This window comes from Corythoichthys intestinalis, chromosome 1, assembly GCF_030265065.1.
Source record: "Corythoichthys intestinalis isolate RoL2023-P3 chromosome 1, ASM3026506v1, whole genome shotgun sequence".
Taxonomy (NCBI): Eukaryota; Metazoa; Chordata; class Actinopteri; order Syngnathiformes; family Syngnathidae; genus Corythoichthys; species Corythoichthys intestinalis.
The window spans coordinates 46,743,127-46,761,074 of NC_080395.1; the positions used below are offsets into that span (position 1 = coordinate 46,743,127).

The 17,948-nt window shown below is 38.9% G+C and overlaps 1 protein-coding gene across 4 annotated transcripts in view; it reads left to right on the plus strand.

The window, feature by feature from the left end:
- Positions 1–339: 339 nt before the first annotated feature.
- Positions 340–17,948, plus strand: part of scube2 (signal peptide, CUB domain, EGF-like 2) — a 54,764-nt gene continuing 37,155 nt past the window's right edge. For all 4 annotated transcript variants that reach the window (XM_057847480.1, XM_057847494.1, XM_057847490.1 and 1 more), the window contains exons 1-8: positions 340–615; positions 889–1,005; positions 3,776–3,901; positions 4,222–4,356; positions 5,494–5,619; positions 5,712–5,828; positions 12,980–13,069; positions 16,248–16,364. In XM_057847480.1, coding sequence (XP_057703463.1) covers positions 528–615; positions 889–1,005; positions 3,776–3,901; positions 4,222–4,356; positions 5,494–5,619; positions 5,712–5,828; positions 12,980–13,069; positions 16,248–16,364 — 916 coding nt within the window. In that variant the 5' untranslated portion in view covers positions 340–527. The remainder of the gene's footprint in view (positions 616–888; positions 1,006–3,775; positions 3,902–4,221; positions 4,357–5,493; positions 5,620–5,711; positions 5,829–12,979; positions 13,070–16,247; positions 16,365–17,948) is intronic.

Below are 17,948 nucleotides of genomic sequence, written 5' to 3' on the forward strand. Positions count from 1 at the left end.
GGCAATATTTACATTTGGAGCTAAATTAGGTAGCTAGCGGAAAGCTACGGCGCTAGCCATACCAAAATGTTTGCATTTCTCGTCAAGTTGTTTATTATTGTTGAATTTACAAACCACGCTAAACGTTTACGGAGCTCTAAAAAGTCATTGTGCGATAAACCGTCGCTATATCATTTCAAATTCAAAGCCCTTATGCCTTTACGTACAGGGAGTGCTTTTATTTGGTATAAATCAACTTCCGGCGCTGCGTTCGCTATCACTTCAACTTGACGCTGCGCCTCTTCAAAAGCCTTTCCCTCTCTCTCTCCTCCTGTGTACGCGCACACGCGCACGCCCTCATTCTCGCTCCCTCGGGCATACACACACACACACATACACGCATTCACTATTACTCACTCCTTTCTCTTTTCAAAAGGCCCTTGTGAGGCAGATTGACAGGCTAGAATGAAAATGAGGCGGACGCTCGCTCACGACTCCAGTGCGTCCGCGTCCTTTTGAGCAGACCTCTAAACTTGGATCGTATCACCATGGGAGCTATTTGGGCTACAAGAGACTTTTGTTTGTTTTTGCTCTTGTTAAATAGTCGCCAAAGCGCTGCGCTTCCAGAGATTCGAGGTGGGACTATGCCGTGCATGTGCGTGCGTGCATGTGTGTGTGCGCGCGCGTGTGTTTGCGACGGCGACTTTACGCACGCTTACAAGAGTGCGCTCTTCCTCTTTGCCCACGTTTACATCATGATTGTGAAGCTACATGTAAAATCTCAGTGTATTTTAGTACTTGATTACTTTGGCAACACTTTCTTTTTGGGGGTGGGGGGTGTATTTGCGCCCAGTGGTTGGCACCCATGTTGACTCCCATGTTGACTGTGCTGTATGGTATTCCCTGCAGACCCATGTGCGGACGGCAGTGATGGCTGTCACATAGATGCGATTTGTCAGACGACCCAGGGCTCATACAAGTGCACATGCAAAGCAGGCTTTAAAGGAGACGGCAAACACTGTGAAGGTAATATAGCAGCATCACGTTTTGTATGATGGGGTCGTCAGGGAAGGAATTCTCAATTAGCTCTCTCACAAAATGAGTGAAACGAGTGTGTAAAAGTGTGTCTGTAGAATGTTGTGTAGTTTTAACTCATTAACTGTCATTGATGGTGATGGAAGTCCAATCCTTTAGAACTGGGAGGGCTGACAACGATCATTCGATGCCATCCTCTCCCAATTCAAATGGATTGGACATCCATCGCTGTCAATGGCAGTCAGTAGTAAAATTGTGTGCGATAATTGTAAGACATTGTGTATGAGTGTTTGTAAAAAGCATTTCAGTCTTTGTGTGTGTGAAAGCGTTTCGGTAGTGTCTATGAAAGCTTTTTTAGTTTGCATGACACTTTCACTTGTGTCCATCAGAGCATTTCAGTTGTGTGTATGGCAGTCTTTTGGTGGCCTGTGTTAAAGCATTTCATGGAACATTAGTGAGAACTTTATAATACTGCTTGTTATTGAGTTTTAGTAATTTGCATAAGAGTCATTCAGTAGTGTGTGACAGTGTTTCAGTAGTTTGTGTACAACTATTTAAGTTGTGTGTATGGAAGAGCTTTAGCAATGTGCGTCAGAGTATTTCCCTAATGTTTATGAAAGCATTCGTAATTAGAATGTGAGTTTTACTACTGTCTGTCAGATATTTCAGTTTTGTGTGACAGTCTTTCAGTGGCTTGTGTGAAAGCATTTTATAGAGTGTTTCATTTCATTTTGTCTATGAAGTTCTGGTACTTTGTATAAGAGTGGTCCAGTACTGTGTGAGAATGTTTCATAAGTTTATGTGACAAGCATTTAAGTTGTGTGCATTCACAACACACGAGTTTTAGTAGTGTGTGTGATAGCATTTCTGTAGTGTCTAAAGCCCCCTTCACATACACTAAAACACAGTCTAAATCCCAGGATTTAAATGGGCACGCCTTGTATGTGAAAGCAATTACCCGAGTCAACTGACACGGAGATTACGCGGAAATTTAACGGGTCGCGTCTTAGTATAATGTCCGGGACTTTCCCGGGACGAGGCGTATGTGAAACCAAGCGTTAAATTCCCGGGTCACAGCACGATGGCTGATGACAAATATCATAGTGGACCGATCGTCACTTCCTCTTTCTTCGCAGAAAGACAAAAAGGGGTAAACAAATATCGCAATTATCAACATAGTAAGCTGGAAATAGCTAAATTAAACTGAAAAAATAACGAAATTAAACTGCTACTGGATCGTAGAGCCGAGGAAGAGAGTCCATTGTCAATTTTTCGAAATGTGTGGTTTATTTTGTTACCGATGTTCGGGTCTGGAACTGCGGAAACAAGGTTGTACCTTAAAGCAGAAAACAAAGGAGTGATACGTTCAAGATTTTATTAAATACAAACAAAAATATACACGATCACGGAAAAGGGGGAATAACACAATGGGTCTGTGACAGTAGGTTGACGTGAATCTATATAACCAAAGCGGTAGGCAGAGAGCCAAAAAGACAACAAAACAAATCCACTCAAATTCCAGCACAACGTAGAGGATTTCAAAACAAGGGCGGCTGACAAACAAGCTAGAAAATGCACAAGATTTGAGAGTACAAGGTGCCAAATGGCGACCAGCAAGTTAATATCTCGGCACCCTTCTTTTGGATCGCCTGGGATTAAATACAGTCTTGATGAGCTTGAATTGCCTGCAGATGAAACTTCAAGAACGCTCCCACAACCGGCTCTGTGACAAAACACAATATGACCAACACTGCGGGTGCGGATTATAAAATCGCGCCAGCAGCCCTCCCTGCACAGAGAGCGCCAGAGGGCAACATGGGACAAGTCTGTGAAAGTGTCCAACCCGTGTCATTCCCGGGATATCTCTACATGCGTGAGAGCAATGACGCGAGTAAAGCCCATGTCACCTTACACGGGAATTTACCGCGGTATGTTTGTGAAAGGGGCTTAAGATAGCATTAGTAATATGCATGAGAGTTTTACTAGTGTCTATCAGATATTTCAGCAGTTTGTGTGACATTCTTTCAGTGCTCTGTGAGCAATATTTATTCAGTGGCTGCATGTAAGAGTGTTCCGGTAATGTGTGTAAAACTCATTTAAATTATATGTATGTAAGTGTTAAATAGTGTGTGTGAAATTTCAGTGGCACCTATGAACCTATGTCTATCGGAGCATTGTAGTTGTGTGTGTGAGACGGTCTTTAAAAGTTATGAGAGCAAAATGTATTCACTAACCCATGTGAAAGCGTTTCAGATAGTTTCATTTAGTATGAGGGTGTTTTAATAGTGTCTGTGATGGAGTTCTAGTACAGTGTTTCAGTAGTGTGTAAAATGCATTAACTGTAAGTTGTGTATGTAAGAGTATCAGTCTTGTCTAGTAGTTTGGAAGAGCATTTCACTAGTCTATCAGAGAAGTTTTTAATTTGTGACAGTTTTTCCATAGTGTGCATTCAAAATGTATTCAGTGGTCTGTGTGAAAGCATTTCAGAAAGTGTTTCATATCGTATGTATGAGAACATGTCAATAGTGTCTACAATGGAGTTTTAGTAGTTTGTATAAGAGTGTCAGTAGTATGTGAGAACATTTCAGTGGAATGTGAAAGCGTTTCAGTAGTTTGTGTGTGTGATAAATTCATTTGCAGTGTATGTGGGAGGCACTCATGGATAATGTCCCCAACGGCCCCCTCATATCACTGGCTAATTAACTCCCTAATGCACTCCTGTTGCTCAACCCTGGAGATTTACACGTTGTTTACTCGGCAGACATTGACGAATGCGACGTGGAGTACAATGGCGGGTGTGTACACGAATGCAACAATATACCAGGAAATTATCGCTGCACTTGCTACGACGGCTTCAACCTGGACCACGATGGTCACAACTGCTTAGGTAAGATCAGACGGGGTGAGGGGGGTCGATGGCACACATCACATTTGTGTTGGCTCTGTGCGAACTTTCTCACACCGACTCGGGAGTTCTTTTCTTGCTTTCAAACTCACACACAGAGAAAATGTAACCCAATACAAATAGTTTTGGTTTTGTTCATGCACTGTCTCAAAAGCTAGATAAATATTTATGTCTGAAATGAAATGAGTGCCGGGGGGGGGGGTTGGGCATGTGGGCTGACTGTACTCATCAACGAAACCATCATGTGATGGATCGTCATTTGCTGATTGAGTTGAAGCAATGACATGCTCTCCTCTGCCCAGATGTGGATGAGTGCAAGTTCAACAATGGAGGCTGCCAACACACTTGTGTCAACACCATGGGCAGCTACGAGTGCCGCTGCAAGGACGGCTTCTTCCTCAGTGACAACCAGCACACTTGCATCCACCGTTCTGTTGGTGAGTGGCTGGATCGTCGCTTGTAATGAGTTTTCGTGCACTCACGTCTCTCCCAACAGTCTTGAGTCAGATATTGGAGTCTCCTTGTGTGTAACAAATTCTCATACAAATTCAAGACTTGATGGGGCACAATGAAGCCTGACAGCTTCAAGCTAGCTTCCATCTCCTTTGCTTTTCATCCACAGTGGCAACACGCTGTGGGAAAAAGGATGTCTGCATCCCCGAGAACAAAACGAGTTAATAAGTGCAACACTCGCCCTTGTGTGCTCTGTGTCACACATCACACTAGAGCGCCTTTGTGCTCTCCACTCCGTCGGGTCCTGACAGGCCTTTTAAATCTCGAGGACCCAGCCACTGAGCTGTGACCCATCTTTACAAATGCACCATAGCTCATGTTTCATTTCGTTATATAAACAAGGTAAAACAAAACTTAGGAATGGGTTTTAATAGCAAAATAATCATGTATTTGGTAAAGCAGACATGTAGTGAGTAGCATGTTAATAATCCTGCAGATGAAGATATTAGTTTTATATGGGCATATTTATGAAAAAACACATTTGTACTAACTATAAAATCACATAATTTGTGAATGCTTCACAAACACATTGTCTTGCTGGTTGAAAAAGGCCGACACAGGTCTGAGCGCCTGCATTGCTGTCATCAATGGTTGTTGTGCCAGTTTAACATTGTTTCCCAGTTTGAAAATCATTGTATAGCAGTATGAACATTGTTTAAATAAAAAAAAAAAACCTTCAAAAAGTCATTTTAATTCAACCTTGGCACTGAATTTTCGGAATCTAATTAAAGAGTAGCGACTAATATTTGTGCTGCAAAGTTGAACTGAGAGAGGATTTGAAATGTCTTATTCTAATTGTAATCATGAATTGCACTACACAAGGAACAAGTCACTCAACAGTGTATTATTGAGTGCGATTTTTCTTCATTAATATAAACATTAAAACATTTTTTTCTTTTGTATTTCTTGAGCTAAAACGATCACACTTGTTGAAGTTTTTGGCTTGTCCCAATGGGTGCGAACAATCAGCCCTCACGCTAATCTCTCAGTATGAGCGCCTTTTGTTTGGAACCGCTCGCTCACTGTAGGAGAGCCTTATTGTGTTCCTCCGTGCATCCCAGAGGGCCTCAACTGTATGAATAAAGAGCATGGCTGCGCCCACATCTGCAGAGAAACACCCAAGGGGGGCGGGGCCTGTGAATGCCGCCCGGGGTTCGAGCTGGCGCATAACCAGAGAGGCTGCATCTGTAAGTGTGAGGCTTTTCCCTCCGCACGCACATTCGAGGGCTCCAAATCGCTGACTGCGCGGCTCATAGCTGTGTGTTGTTGACCCCCGTAGTGACGTGTAACCATGGCAACGGGGGATGCCAACACACCTGTGAGGACACTGATAACGGCCCCATATGCAAGTGTCACGTCAGGTACGCCCTGCAGCCTGACAGGAGGTCGTGTGTTGGTAAGTTTTTCAGTCTTACGTCTGTATTGTGTGTCATGTATTAAAAAACATTAACAAAACATGAAAAAATAACAAAACCATAAAAAAAACCAAATAAATCATCACTCATGACAGTGGAAATCATCTAAATATATTTTGATAAACGGTGTTAAACTCTCACAGTATGCTTACTAACTCATTAGCTGCCATTGACGGCGATAGACGTGCAATCCATTTGAACTGAGAGGGGCTGTCAAAACTAATTTGACGTCTATTGCCGTCAATGGCAGTGAATGGGGCTAACTGAACAGATAATACTGAAGATTGGGGAACAATTAAAAAACATTCTGTTGAGTTTTTATGCTGATCAAAACTTGAATTGGTATGCTGATTCCAAAATTGATTTTTTCCCTTGCACATCTAGTTTTTTCATCCACAGCTTTACAGCTTACTGTTTTATTATCTACTTACACAGAATTATAATTACGATAGTCTTATCCTTTGTGAAAACATAATAGTGTTAAATAAACACTGCAGTTAGGCCTGTTTCTTTTATATTTCTCTTATATTAATATTCGAATAATTTTTCATAAAACAAGCATGTACGTTAAGTAGATTTTTATTTTTCATTTTAACAAAACCGGGTTCCAATAGTCAAAAAACTTCACATGGTAGAGAAAAACTGCAATCATTTTTGGATTTTGCACCCTAATATGAGTTAAAACAGCAGTACAGTCCAAGTTTTGTCCCATTCTCAATAGATTCTTGCAAGAATATAAAACATTCAATATTATTAAAACATGAAATAAAATCCACAACACAGATACCATGTAATTTTCCAAATATAATTATCCTACTTTCACACATTATTATTTTAGTAGCCATATCTTTTGTAAACATAAAAGTGTTAAATAAACATTGCAGTCGTGCCTTTATTTCATTACCTATTGGATGCCAATATTTGTTTTTTTTTAATTACATACTGATTTCAGTACAGTATTTTTCATATTTTTTAAGAAAACTGATATCCTGTAGTTATTTAAAAAAAAAAAACAGAAAAAAAACAAAAAAACAACAACATGACATGATAGAGATTCTGCACCTAAAAAGTATTTAAAAACCGCTGTCAGACCGAACTCAACAACCACTGAGTTACCCTGTGTATTATTTATTTATTTTTTTGTCTTTATTATTAATATCATTTATAAGTTTTGCAACATTCTTATTGCATTCAAGCAAGCACTGGAATCAGTCAATATGAGTAAAACATAAAATAAAATCCACAATATCCTGTATAGACAAGGGCGTAGGTTTGCATAACGACGGTCGGGACATAACACTACCAACTTTTAGGATGCTCAAATTGTCCCTACCAACTTTTAAGCAACCTAATTTGCATGATATAATGACTTCAGTTATATAGGTCATTTAGATTGTCTTCCCATATGTTGTAAGGATAGAATAGACCCTACAGTACTTTTATTATGTGCAGACTTACATTTATCCCTTTTCACTTGGTGAACGTGGCAGTCCATTTTTCCCCCTCAAATACACATTTGGTAGGCTGATGGCTTGACCCCAACACACACAAGCATTCACAGTTCCCACAGAAATACAACATGCCGCCTCTTCTGCCCCCTACGAAGATGAGGGATATTAGAAGTTTTTTTCAGCCAGGAGCCACTGTAAGTAATGTAACAAGACGTCAGTGTTGTGGAGGTGGGGGAAACACCACTCATTTTGCTACTGAAAGTCGAACCTGCATCAAGAGTTAGCATAACATTAAACTTAATATCCTGCAAAACTACTGCAGTCAGGCCAGCCTCCACAAGGAACAAAGAAGTGAAGCTAGCCGTCCCTAATTTGGATCATTGTTTGCATTATGTGCATTACGGTAACGCAAGGCGGTGGCTTCTGAGTGCAAGTCCCTAAGCTTTCCAAGAATGGGTCCGTTTTAGGGGGACACTGACATGAACATGAACTGATATGAAAAAAAATCTGTGAAATGAAATCACACATCAGAATTTCACGAGAGTACTTTTGTTCGAGTCTTTGGGTAGTTTAGTATGCCTCAGATGTAGCCCGGTCGTTGGATATCTCAGATCTTTTTTTCATTATATTTTTTCCCCATATCACTTTTATATTGCAGTACTTTAGTTTGAGTCTAGGGGTGCTCTAGTGTCACCCAGAAGTGGGCTCATTCTTGGATTGCGCTCTGTTTTTTAATAAGGGGACTTGCACTTCAACATGTTTTAGTAGTTTTTGAAAACAAAGGTTTGAATCGAACGTTGTATCACCTGAACCAATACACAGGAAAATTAGTATCAGTCAATACAGATTTATTTTGCATTGATAATTTAGCCTATCAACTGATTGGGTTCATATTTGTGACAAATGTAGCCCTGACCTCCTTTCATCCAATATGTTTGGTCTTATTAATGTCCCGTCCCTAGCAAAAAGTGCACATGCAGGTTGTGCTGTTATATCTTCCTTACCAATGTTGAGACCAAACCTACGCCCCTTGTGTATGGATCAGGTAATTTTTCCAAATATAGTATTGCTTTTTCTAACTTTTATACAAATGAAAACCCACCTAAACGTATTATAACACACTTTTTAAGTACTCTTTATTTTCACTCTCTCGCCATCAAGAACTGGGGGACTTGATTCAAAAGGACTTTGAGAAAAGCAAAAAAGAACTTGCTTGCACAATACAGACTTTAAGCTGTTTATTTCCAACTCCCAGTTGAGGTTTACTGTCAAACTGACAAACAAAACAAAAAGGAAGAAAAAACATCGAGAATGTCCAAGTTGTCGGAGCATTTGCTCGAATCGAATAAATTGTCGTTGTAGTAGGCCAAAAGTAGCTCTAGAAGTCTTAAAACGTTGTTTGTAAGCCACAGTGAAATCATTCTATTTCTGAGGACAAAGAGTGTACTAGTACACGGACCTTAAACTGCATAAATGCTCAAACAGGTTTTCCACAGAAAAGTAAACTTTTGGGGGTTTAAGATTTTCGTTTCCAAGTATTATACTGAATTAAACCTCACAAAGAGCTGGCGGAGCTTCAAAGTTGTAATTGCCAAACAATCCCTAAAGATTAATATGCCATTAAAGCACCCGTTGAAGCTATAAAAAGCACACAGACCTCCTAGTAGGTCAGTCGGTGTGAAATCGTGCTATGCGGAATATGCAGACGCAAACGTGCAGAGTTTCATTGGATATCACGTACAGTCGTTTCCAAAGACACCAAATATGTCAAGATTCATTTTGGGTGAATGTGTATGAAGTTCAACAAAAGGCATTCAGAATATTTCCATTTGGTGGAATGGCACAGCTATAAAAACAGATTTTGTGAGTGGGGCTAAGGATCTTTTCCAACCTCAAACCTACACAGGGGAGAAGGAACAGGGCAAAAGTGCTTGTTAAAATAGTTTTTCAGTGTGTTTTGTCATATTTCCTGTCAAAATAGAACGAAAACTCCACCGCAAACCGACGAGGGCACCGGCCGGCGGCCAGCTAAGTTTCAAACTTTGTTGCTTTAGTCAAGCTGAGCTTATTTTGATGAATGAATGAAAACACGGTAGCGAGGGAAAAGCTCGACGAGCGGACCGTGAAGGATAGGGATCTGGCTTCAGATATCAGGTGATATCTCTGCTACACCATGGCAGATTTTGTAAGCGTGTGGGTATGTGTGGGCGCGTGAGGTCCAGGCGTACTTTATTGGCTCGACCTTGTTCTCAGGTTGTTGTTTTGTGATCTGCTGAGATACCCGCGCACACACGGCCAAAAAATGTAGCTATAAGTGCTGGATGACGAGCATTGACATTGTTGTTATTTTGGATGCCGCAGTAAAAATATTAACACATCCCTAAATGCACAATATGACAGACTGAGCGCAAGAATGGGACAACGCCATTTTTCTCAGATTTGTACAATTTACCTAAAGGCATGAATGTTGGTTGTAATCAAGATTTACTTTCTATTTGAAGCACTTTTTCCTGATTCCTAAGTGCAACACTGAGCCATCTCCCATTTCTCAGAGATGTTAAGAGAAATCTGGCACATTTTTCGCAGCAATCAAACTTGAATTCCCTCCCATGTGAAAAGACAAATTGGATTTAGCCTGCTTTGACTGGCTGTCGACCAATCTAGCGTGTTCTCGCACCCTAACTCTCAGGATGGGCTCCACTTCAGCTTTGAGTGAGGTTATAAAGACGTAAGCCTACTGTACTTCACAGTTATAGTATATACATTATACAGTCACATTACAGCAAAGCACAGCATAGGCAGGTAACATTCTTAGAAATAAAAAACAAAAACAGAATCATTAAATTATTCAAAATGAAGACAAAATCAATTAGTAATGGAAGGAAATGTGGATAAGTTTAATAGTGACGTGATCATTTTCAGGTGGCACCCTTGTTTCTGCATATCTTGTTACTTTACCTTTCTAAACGCAACCTCTTTCAACATATTTTCATTGCTCCGGTGATCTACTCTCTCTGGTTTGGTGTCTGTACAGCAGTTCGGTTATCCATGATTATCTTCTTTCTGAATAGTGACAAGCAGTGTTGTCACAGATATATTGAAAAGTAATTTAATTCCTGATTAAGCCTCAAAAAAGTAATCTAGTTACTTTACCATTTACTTCATTATCAAAGTAGCTAAGTTACTTTAAAAGTAATTTATCAGTTACATTTTACCCATTTTTCTCCTTTTGCAACCTCAAAATAAGAATGACAACAGAAAAATGTCATCGCTTGTAATTGACTTTCCGATAATTGAATTTAAAGGGGAAGATTAGAATTTTTCACATAGGGCTTAATCTTTGAGTTAGCGGAGGTTTAATTAGTCGATAGAGTTGACTTCAACCACCATTGACTCGCACTAGCGAAGCCACTCCAGAGTGCTGAAACTAAAAAAATAACTGAAAAACGGCATGGAATTTGTTGAAGTTAACTCCACCGACAAATAAACTTCGCTAACTCGAAGATTAAGCCTAATGTAAAAAATTCTGAATTTCGGGTAAGGGTTAAAAGCGTATCAGTGCCAATGTAAAACAATGCAAATTGACTCCACAACAATCAACAACACACAAATGAATTGTACAGTGCAATGAACACAGAGGTGGGGGCGGGCGCTGATGCGAGCGCACAACCCGGAAGTATGCCATACACACGCGCGGTCAATTTGGCGACAAAAGGTGGCAGCAACTAAGCACTTTACACTCACAACACACTTACAACACACCCCAAAGATGCTAAATGAACACATCACCTCACGACATAAATGTGCAACACGAATATGATGTAAATAATAGAGGTGGGAATCTTTGAGCACCTAACGATTCAATTAAAATTACGATTCAGAGGCTATGATTCAATTATAAATCGATTATTGAAACAACCCCCTGCCCCCCTCAACCCGATTTTAAGGTTTCGTACATTAGTTCCAAAATTGTTCAAAAATCCTCTCAGGCTAAACCGAACTACATTTCAGTATCGAGTTAACAGTTAAAAACAGTAAATAAAATACTCAAGTCCCCATTCTGTATCAGCAGCTTTAAGCTACATTCAATTAATATAAAGTTGCGAATCAGCCATTAAAGTTGTTAAAATTGCTCCCGTTATTCCATAATTTCCCTTTTTTTAAGTTTTTAAAACTGTTTCATCTTTTAAAGATAGACTCATGTCAAGATTTGGCGATTTAGGAGTATTTTAGATAAGAAGTTTATTAGGTTTGCCACAACAGAGCCTTCCAGTGAAGTCTACTGCTTTAAGATGGCGGCTGTTTACTAACGCCGGCAAGTCTGTCATTTTGCATCTAGTTCTCTATACATGTTCTAACGCCACCATCATTTGTCATTTCGCATCTTGTTCTACATATATGTGATATCTACCTTAGCGTTATGTTGCAGTATGTTTGTAGCAACTAGCAATTGGGCGTTATTTGTAGCGGCAGTCAGGTATTATTGTGTTTTTATCTAGTGGCATCAGTTGAACATGATATTTACTTTCGGCCCGTTCCTCATTGCGTCCCGAAGTCCACAATGTCCCGCGGACAATGTGTTTTAAGTCCGCTATACCTGGTATAATTCAATATTTGGAATTTGGATGTTTGTGAATCGTTCTCGAATCTTCCACGCCCGAATCGCAAAAAATCTAAGAATCAAAAATTTCGCACATCTCCAGTATATAATGCTTGCAGACTTGGAGCGATGACTGCCCATCATTGCAATGGCAAACGTACGAAACGGCCCCGCATGAAGGGGGTCCAACCTAACGCTGCCTGATACCCTCCAGAATGAATGAAAAATACTCACGTTCATTCATGGATGTCGACAGATCAACATTACCTCGCACATCTCAACACTCGGCGCAAATGTGCACCCGCCTAGCCCACGCCTTTCTCATCAGTCCCACAAAAGAAAATTTTCAGCATTTCTTATTAGAAAATGCTCTTCGTACATGCCTACAATCTTCTTAATTCTACATACATTATGAGGCAATAACAAAATAGTAAAGCACAGACACTAAGGAAACCAACTTTAATCAGATTACTTGTTTTGAAAAATGAACACGTTAGATTACTCGTTACTGAAAGAAAGTAATCAGATTACAGTAATGTGCATTACTGACAACACTGGTTACAAGAAAACAAAGATATTTTTACTCTTTCAATATAGAACTCCCCCAAAAGTCTACAACCCCTGTGCAAATGCATGGTTTTTGTGGTCAGCTGACGTCAATATAATTTATTTCACCGTTTTTCACCCTTAATTGTCTATTGTTTAGAACTGTTTATACTGTCATTCCTTTTTCATTTAAAATGAGAGGACTGGCTGTGAATGGTCATGTGTCAGTGCCGTGAATGGCAGCCAATAAGTTAAATGAGTGTCCCAGAAATGCTTAAGTCAATTGTTCATTTTTCCCTCTTTTATCATTTTTTTTAAGCTATATATTTCTTTAATTCAATTGAGTCATGCATGCTTTCTGTTACATTAGTGGAGGAAAAAAAACCTTGCATTTGAACAAGGATGTGTAGACTTTTTACATCGAGAGTCCATGATTGGAATGGCTATTAGTGCTCATCATGACTTGCTTTGTTATGCCCAAGCAGTGTGTGTGAATAGTGACTTTGTGCTCTAAGCTCTAAGCTTTGTGTCGCAGAGCGAGACGAGGCCACCGCCGAGTCGTCGGACCACAACGCCACGTCCTTCGCCGAGGTGGACAAACGTGTCAAGCGGAGGCTTCTGATGGGTAATATAGCAGTCTGAACGTCAGTCCATTGGCTTATGTGATGGCATGCGGAGCTGCCAGGAAGCGCTGGGCGTTGAGGAGGCCAAACGTCTAGTAAACCGGAGCATTCCTCAGCCTTTAGAGCAAACTGTGAAATGACTGCACACTCGCCGTCTCGCCCACTGCTTCTCCCCAGAAAAATATGCACTTGTGACAGTGTGGTACATTTCACATTTTCCTTCCATTTGGGAAGGCAGGAGTGTGAAAGCCTTGTCTCGGCACTTTGGATTTGACAGATTTTCAGGTCACTCCCTGCTTGTTAGTCATAAAATTTTGCTAAGTGTGTGGCAAACACAAGAGCTCTTTCATGTTCACCAGAAACTGTAAATCAAACAGTGGCAACGCTTAATTAAATCCCCCTTAAGTGAGAGGGCATTGCCTAATAATCAGTTAATTAGTAGCTCCAGATCGGCGGTGTTACAGGCCACATTGTAGTTATGGTTCTCTCAGAGGGTTGTTATGACGCCTAATTATAATTACGTAGACATAACAAATTGATGCATGACTTGTTTAAGAAAAACAGAAGTCAAGGTTGCAATAGTTCAGTGTTATTAGAATTAATAATTAGCTGTTTTGCGACGGATTTGAGCAAGCAACAGGATGTAGTTGCACATGATGTGACATGAAATGAGGTGACGGGCGAGTTTGACACTTCTTTATTAAAAATAAAGCAGAACCTTGATTTTGGTGATTGATCCATTCCAGATAGTCTGACGTAAAGCTATTTTTCAAAGACAAAGCAATATTTCTGAAACCCAAAATATGATTAGTTTTCCAATATTATTATTATCTTGCAATCAAAAAATGCCACAAATATAGAACTTGGAATTTTCTGTGCTGTTATTTAAGAAGGGTTGAGGAAAAATCAGGCCATCAAGATGAAAGCACACCTGTATAATAACTTTTATTATAATGGTGTTTTTATGTTGAAGGGTTCACTTTAACAGGAAGTGTTATACAGCCGCATTGTTGTTACTTGTTCAAAAATAACTTACATTCTGTAATATTTATAAAGCATTGTTTCAGTTTTTTTTTTTTTTGTAAGAAACCCAGTGGAAGAGAAAATGTACCAAATATTGAATGGTATATCAATTGTAAATGTGAAAATTTGGGTACCAACGTACAGTGATTTCTCGCTACTTCGTGCCCTCTGTCCATGGTGAATTTTTTTTCAATTAAAAAAAAAAAAAATACAGATGAGCTGTCCCGAGCCGATCATGTAGTCTCACTCACCCTCCCTCCCTCCCTCCCTCTCCCTGCTCTTTGTTGGTCAGGCTGTGCACTGGAGTTGCTTATTAAAGTTAACGATGATTGACAGAGGTTTAATGTTTGATCTTGCCACAGATGCCTGGAAGCCTAGGCTTCAAAGCGCCACATGTGTCAATCATCGTTTAACTTGTTAAACAGTTGCTGTGGCAAGCCATTGTGTGTAAGTGAACAGCTGGAGCAGATTGGAGTGGACTCACTCAATGAAGCATTTAATAAAAACCAAGCATTTTTCCACTTTATTTTTGTTTAAAAATAATCCTGTGGGACAGTAACATGTTTAAAACTTATCATATTTATTACATTTGAATATGTTTTTTTTAATTTTATTTTTTTAATTATACTTTTAGGGAAAATAAAGTGAAAAACATGCCATCAATGTAACTCTTTCCAATGCTGAATCTAAATAAATACATTGAACACACAAAAAAATAAATAAATAAATTGGGGGGGGGGGGACGCTACTTCGCAGTTTTCACTTATTGCTGTGCGTTCTGGTTTCTTAACTGCGAAAAACGGGGGATCACTATATATAATATTCATCTTTGATTCATGAGCAGCAATTGTTGCTTTATAGTGGTTGAGTAGCTCAGTCAATTTAAAACTTCACCTAATTCGAGTAGTGATTTTCAAAGTACAGTATCACATGGAATGATTGAATAATTGATATATTATGCTTAATGTTGAAGTGCTTATGTTAATGTTACATAAACAGCATCATAAACTCTTCGAGAATGTTTGGATGGATTTAGTTGTCTTTGTGAAAGAGGACCTGGTTTTCATATGGCTCATTGAAACTTATTTGAGCTTAAAGGTGTGCCTAATATTGTGTCCACTGAATAAAATGTGTTCATTGCGAGGTCTACATCAAGTGGTTCCAAAGATCGTTGACACTTACTGTGTACCATGACCTGGTCACAGTGTTGTTTAACCATAGCTTCAGTTTGAGCTTTTTATTCCATTTCTTTGATTTGCAGCTTAACTCATTGGCTTCCATTAATGGTGATAGTCCAACCACACCTGCTATAAAAAAGGAACTTTTTTTTAAAAAAAAATGTGTAAACAGTGTAAATTTAGCACATTAGCACTTACAACATTGAAACTAAGGAAACAAATCAGCAACCTTCGTAGCATTGTAACTGCTTTTGACGTCATTAAAAAAAAAATAACTACCTGCTATTGACAGTGATAGACGTCCAATCCATTTTGACCAGGAGGCCCCTTCTAAAACATGACCAATCAATACCAGTCATCTCACTTCAAATGGATTTAACATCCATCGGGGTCAAATGAGTTAAGGTCTGTGTACTAGTAAACTCTTTTTCCTCCTATTAAGATAATTGCTGGGATAAAGAAATGCAAGCTGTTTGAGCGTTTAATAGCCACATCCTTGTTTTTCATCTTAAGGTCAATATGTGAACACAGGATCACTACTTCACAACATTAAAATGTAGCTGTCCTATTCGTGTGCCGAAGTTGTGCTATTTTTATGCAGAAATGTCACAATAGTGAAAGGCATGGTAAAAAAACTACTTGTTTGACCACTGTGCCATTTTTTCTCACTAGTGACGACAAAGAGTATTCTAGTACATAGACCTTTAGTTGGATATCAAGGATGTCAAATAAATGCTCAAACATCATTCCTTACATAACAACACCAAACAAAATACAGAAAATTAAGTATTAATTATTATGTAAACATTACAATTTTAAAAAATGAGCAGGAAGATGGAGGCTCTGTTCATGACTGTGGATAGAAAGATAACTTTCTAACATGGTTTTAGACACTGACATCTTTTGTCCTGAATTGACTCATTGAGTACTTTCATTTCATTTTTACCTTTGCTGTTTGCTTTGTGCGCTGCCCTCGCAGAGACCTGCGCGGTCAACAACGGAGGGTGCGACTGTACTTGTAAAGACACATCAACAGGCGTGCGCTGCACCTGCCCTGTCGGCTTCACACTGCAGCCCGATGCCAAAACGTGCAAAGGTGCGTCTGATGCTTGTCCAATGTACAAATATAATTTCAGAATTGGTGGACATCTTGGCTTCAAAACTCTTGAAAATCAAGCCTGTACATCTCAGGTTTTCATCATCATTTACATAGTAGTAGATGTCATATAAGCCTACTATCAGAAGCTAGATTTGGTTAGTTTACAGATCAATGGTAAACTGGCATAATTACAGTAACAGGGTTCCAAATTTGTAGCTACTAATGATAGCTTTTTTCTTCAGGTTTAGGAGCTAGCTATTCCTGATGATAAAAACTTACAAAATAAGTAAACTTAGTACCGTATTTTTCGGACTATAAGTCACAGTTTTTTTTTTCATATTTTGGCTGGGGGTGCGACTTATACTCTGGAGCGACTTATGTGTGAAATTATTGACACATTATTATATAATTTCACATGTTATTTTGGTGTTTTTGAGTGACACTGATGGTTCGGTAAACTTGTTAGCATGTTCTTTATGCTAAAGTTATCTGAATAACTCTTAATAGCTATGTTACGTGAACATAGCGGCCACGTTTGCATTTTGTTATTCATGCATCATGTAACATTGTCATACTGTCCACTTATTCAGCATGTTGTTCTCTATTGTATTTTTATTTTAAATTGCCTTTCAATATGACATCTGTTCTATGTGTTGGATTTTATCAAGTAAATTCCCCCCCAAAATGCGACATATACTCCGGTGCCACTTATATGTTTTTTTCCTCTTCATTGGGCATTTTATGGCCGGTGTGACTTATACTCAGGTGCGACTTATAGTGCAAAAAATTTGGTAAATACTAAGTAAGTAAGTTATTAAGTTTAAAAAAAAAAGTCTTATTCTGATCATATGCTAACATTTTAGTGTGAGGTACTGTCAGACATTCAATCAAATCTAACTATTGTATAAAATTATGAAACAGAAGCAAGGACGTATTTTTTTTTTCGCTATTCTTTTGGAAAACTGTCAGCCCATGTCAAGTCTAGTGTTTCATATTATTCCCTGCTTCTTCTACAACGCAAAAACGCTGACGTTAACAGGTTTGCAGGCATGTCTTCCACAAATAGTAATTCATTATGGAAATATAATAATTTGCCAAGAATTATAATTTGTGTGAAATGTTATACTGTATATTCATCAAAACCCACAGTGACAAGATAGAGGAATGAAACAAAAAATTACCCGCAAAAGTTTGAATTTACTTGAACTGTTTTGGGATTCAATTTGGTCAGTGTGGACAAGAGAAAAATGGGATTTTATGTTTTTCTACTCAAGACTTTGGTATTTAAAAATATATATTCAAGCAGCCATTTCTCTTATTTTTTTAAGATTTGGATTCAGAGAGTAGATTTACTCAGAAACTGCATGTTTCAGTATTTTGCATCTGGATTATTTAAAAAAAAAAAAATCCCCTCAACATTTTTTTGCTTTTAATCTGTGCTTTAGGCAACTTTAAATTGTATTTCTTGTACAGTGTCGAGTATTCTGAAATGCGCTTTGAAATAAGATGTATCATTATAATTGTCAGTGGTGGGTCATTCCTGAAACGAAGGGCTCCATTTTATACACCACACTTTAAATT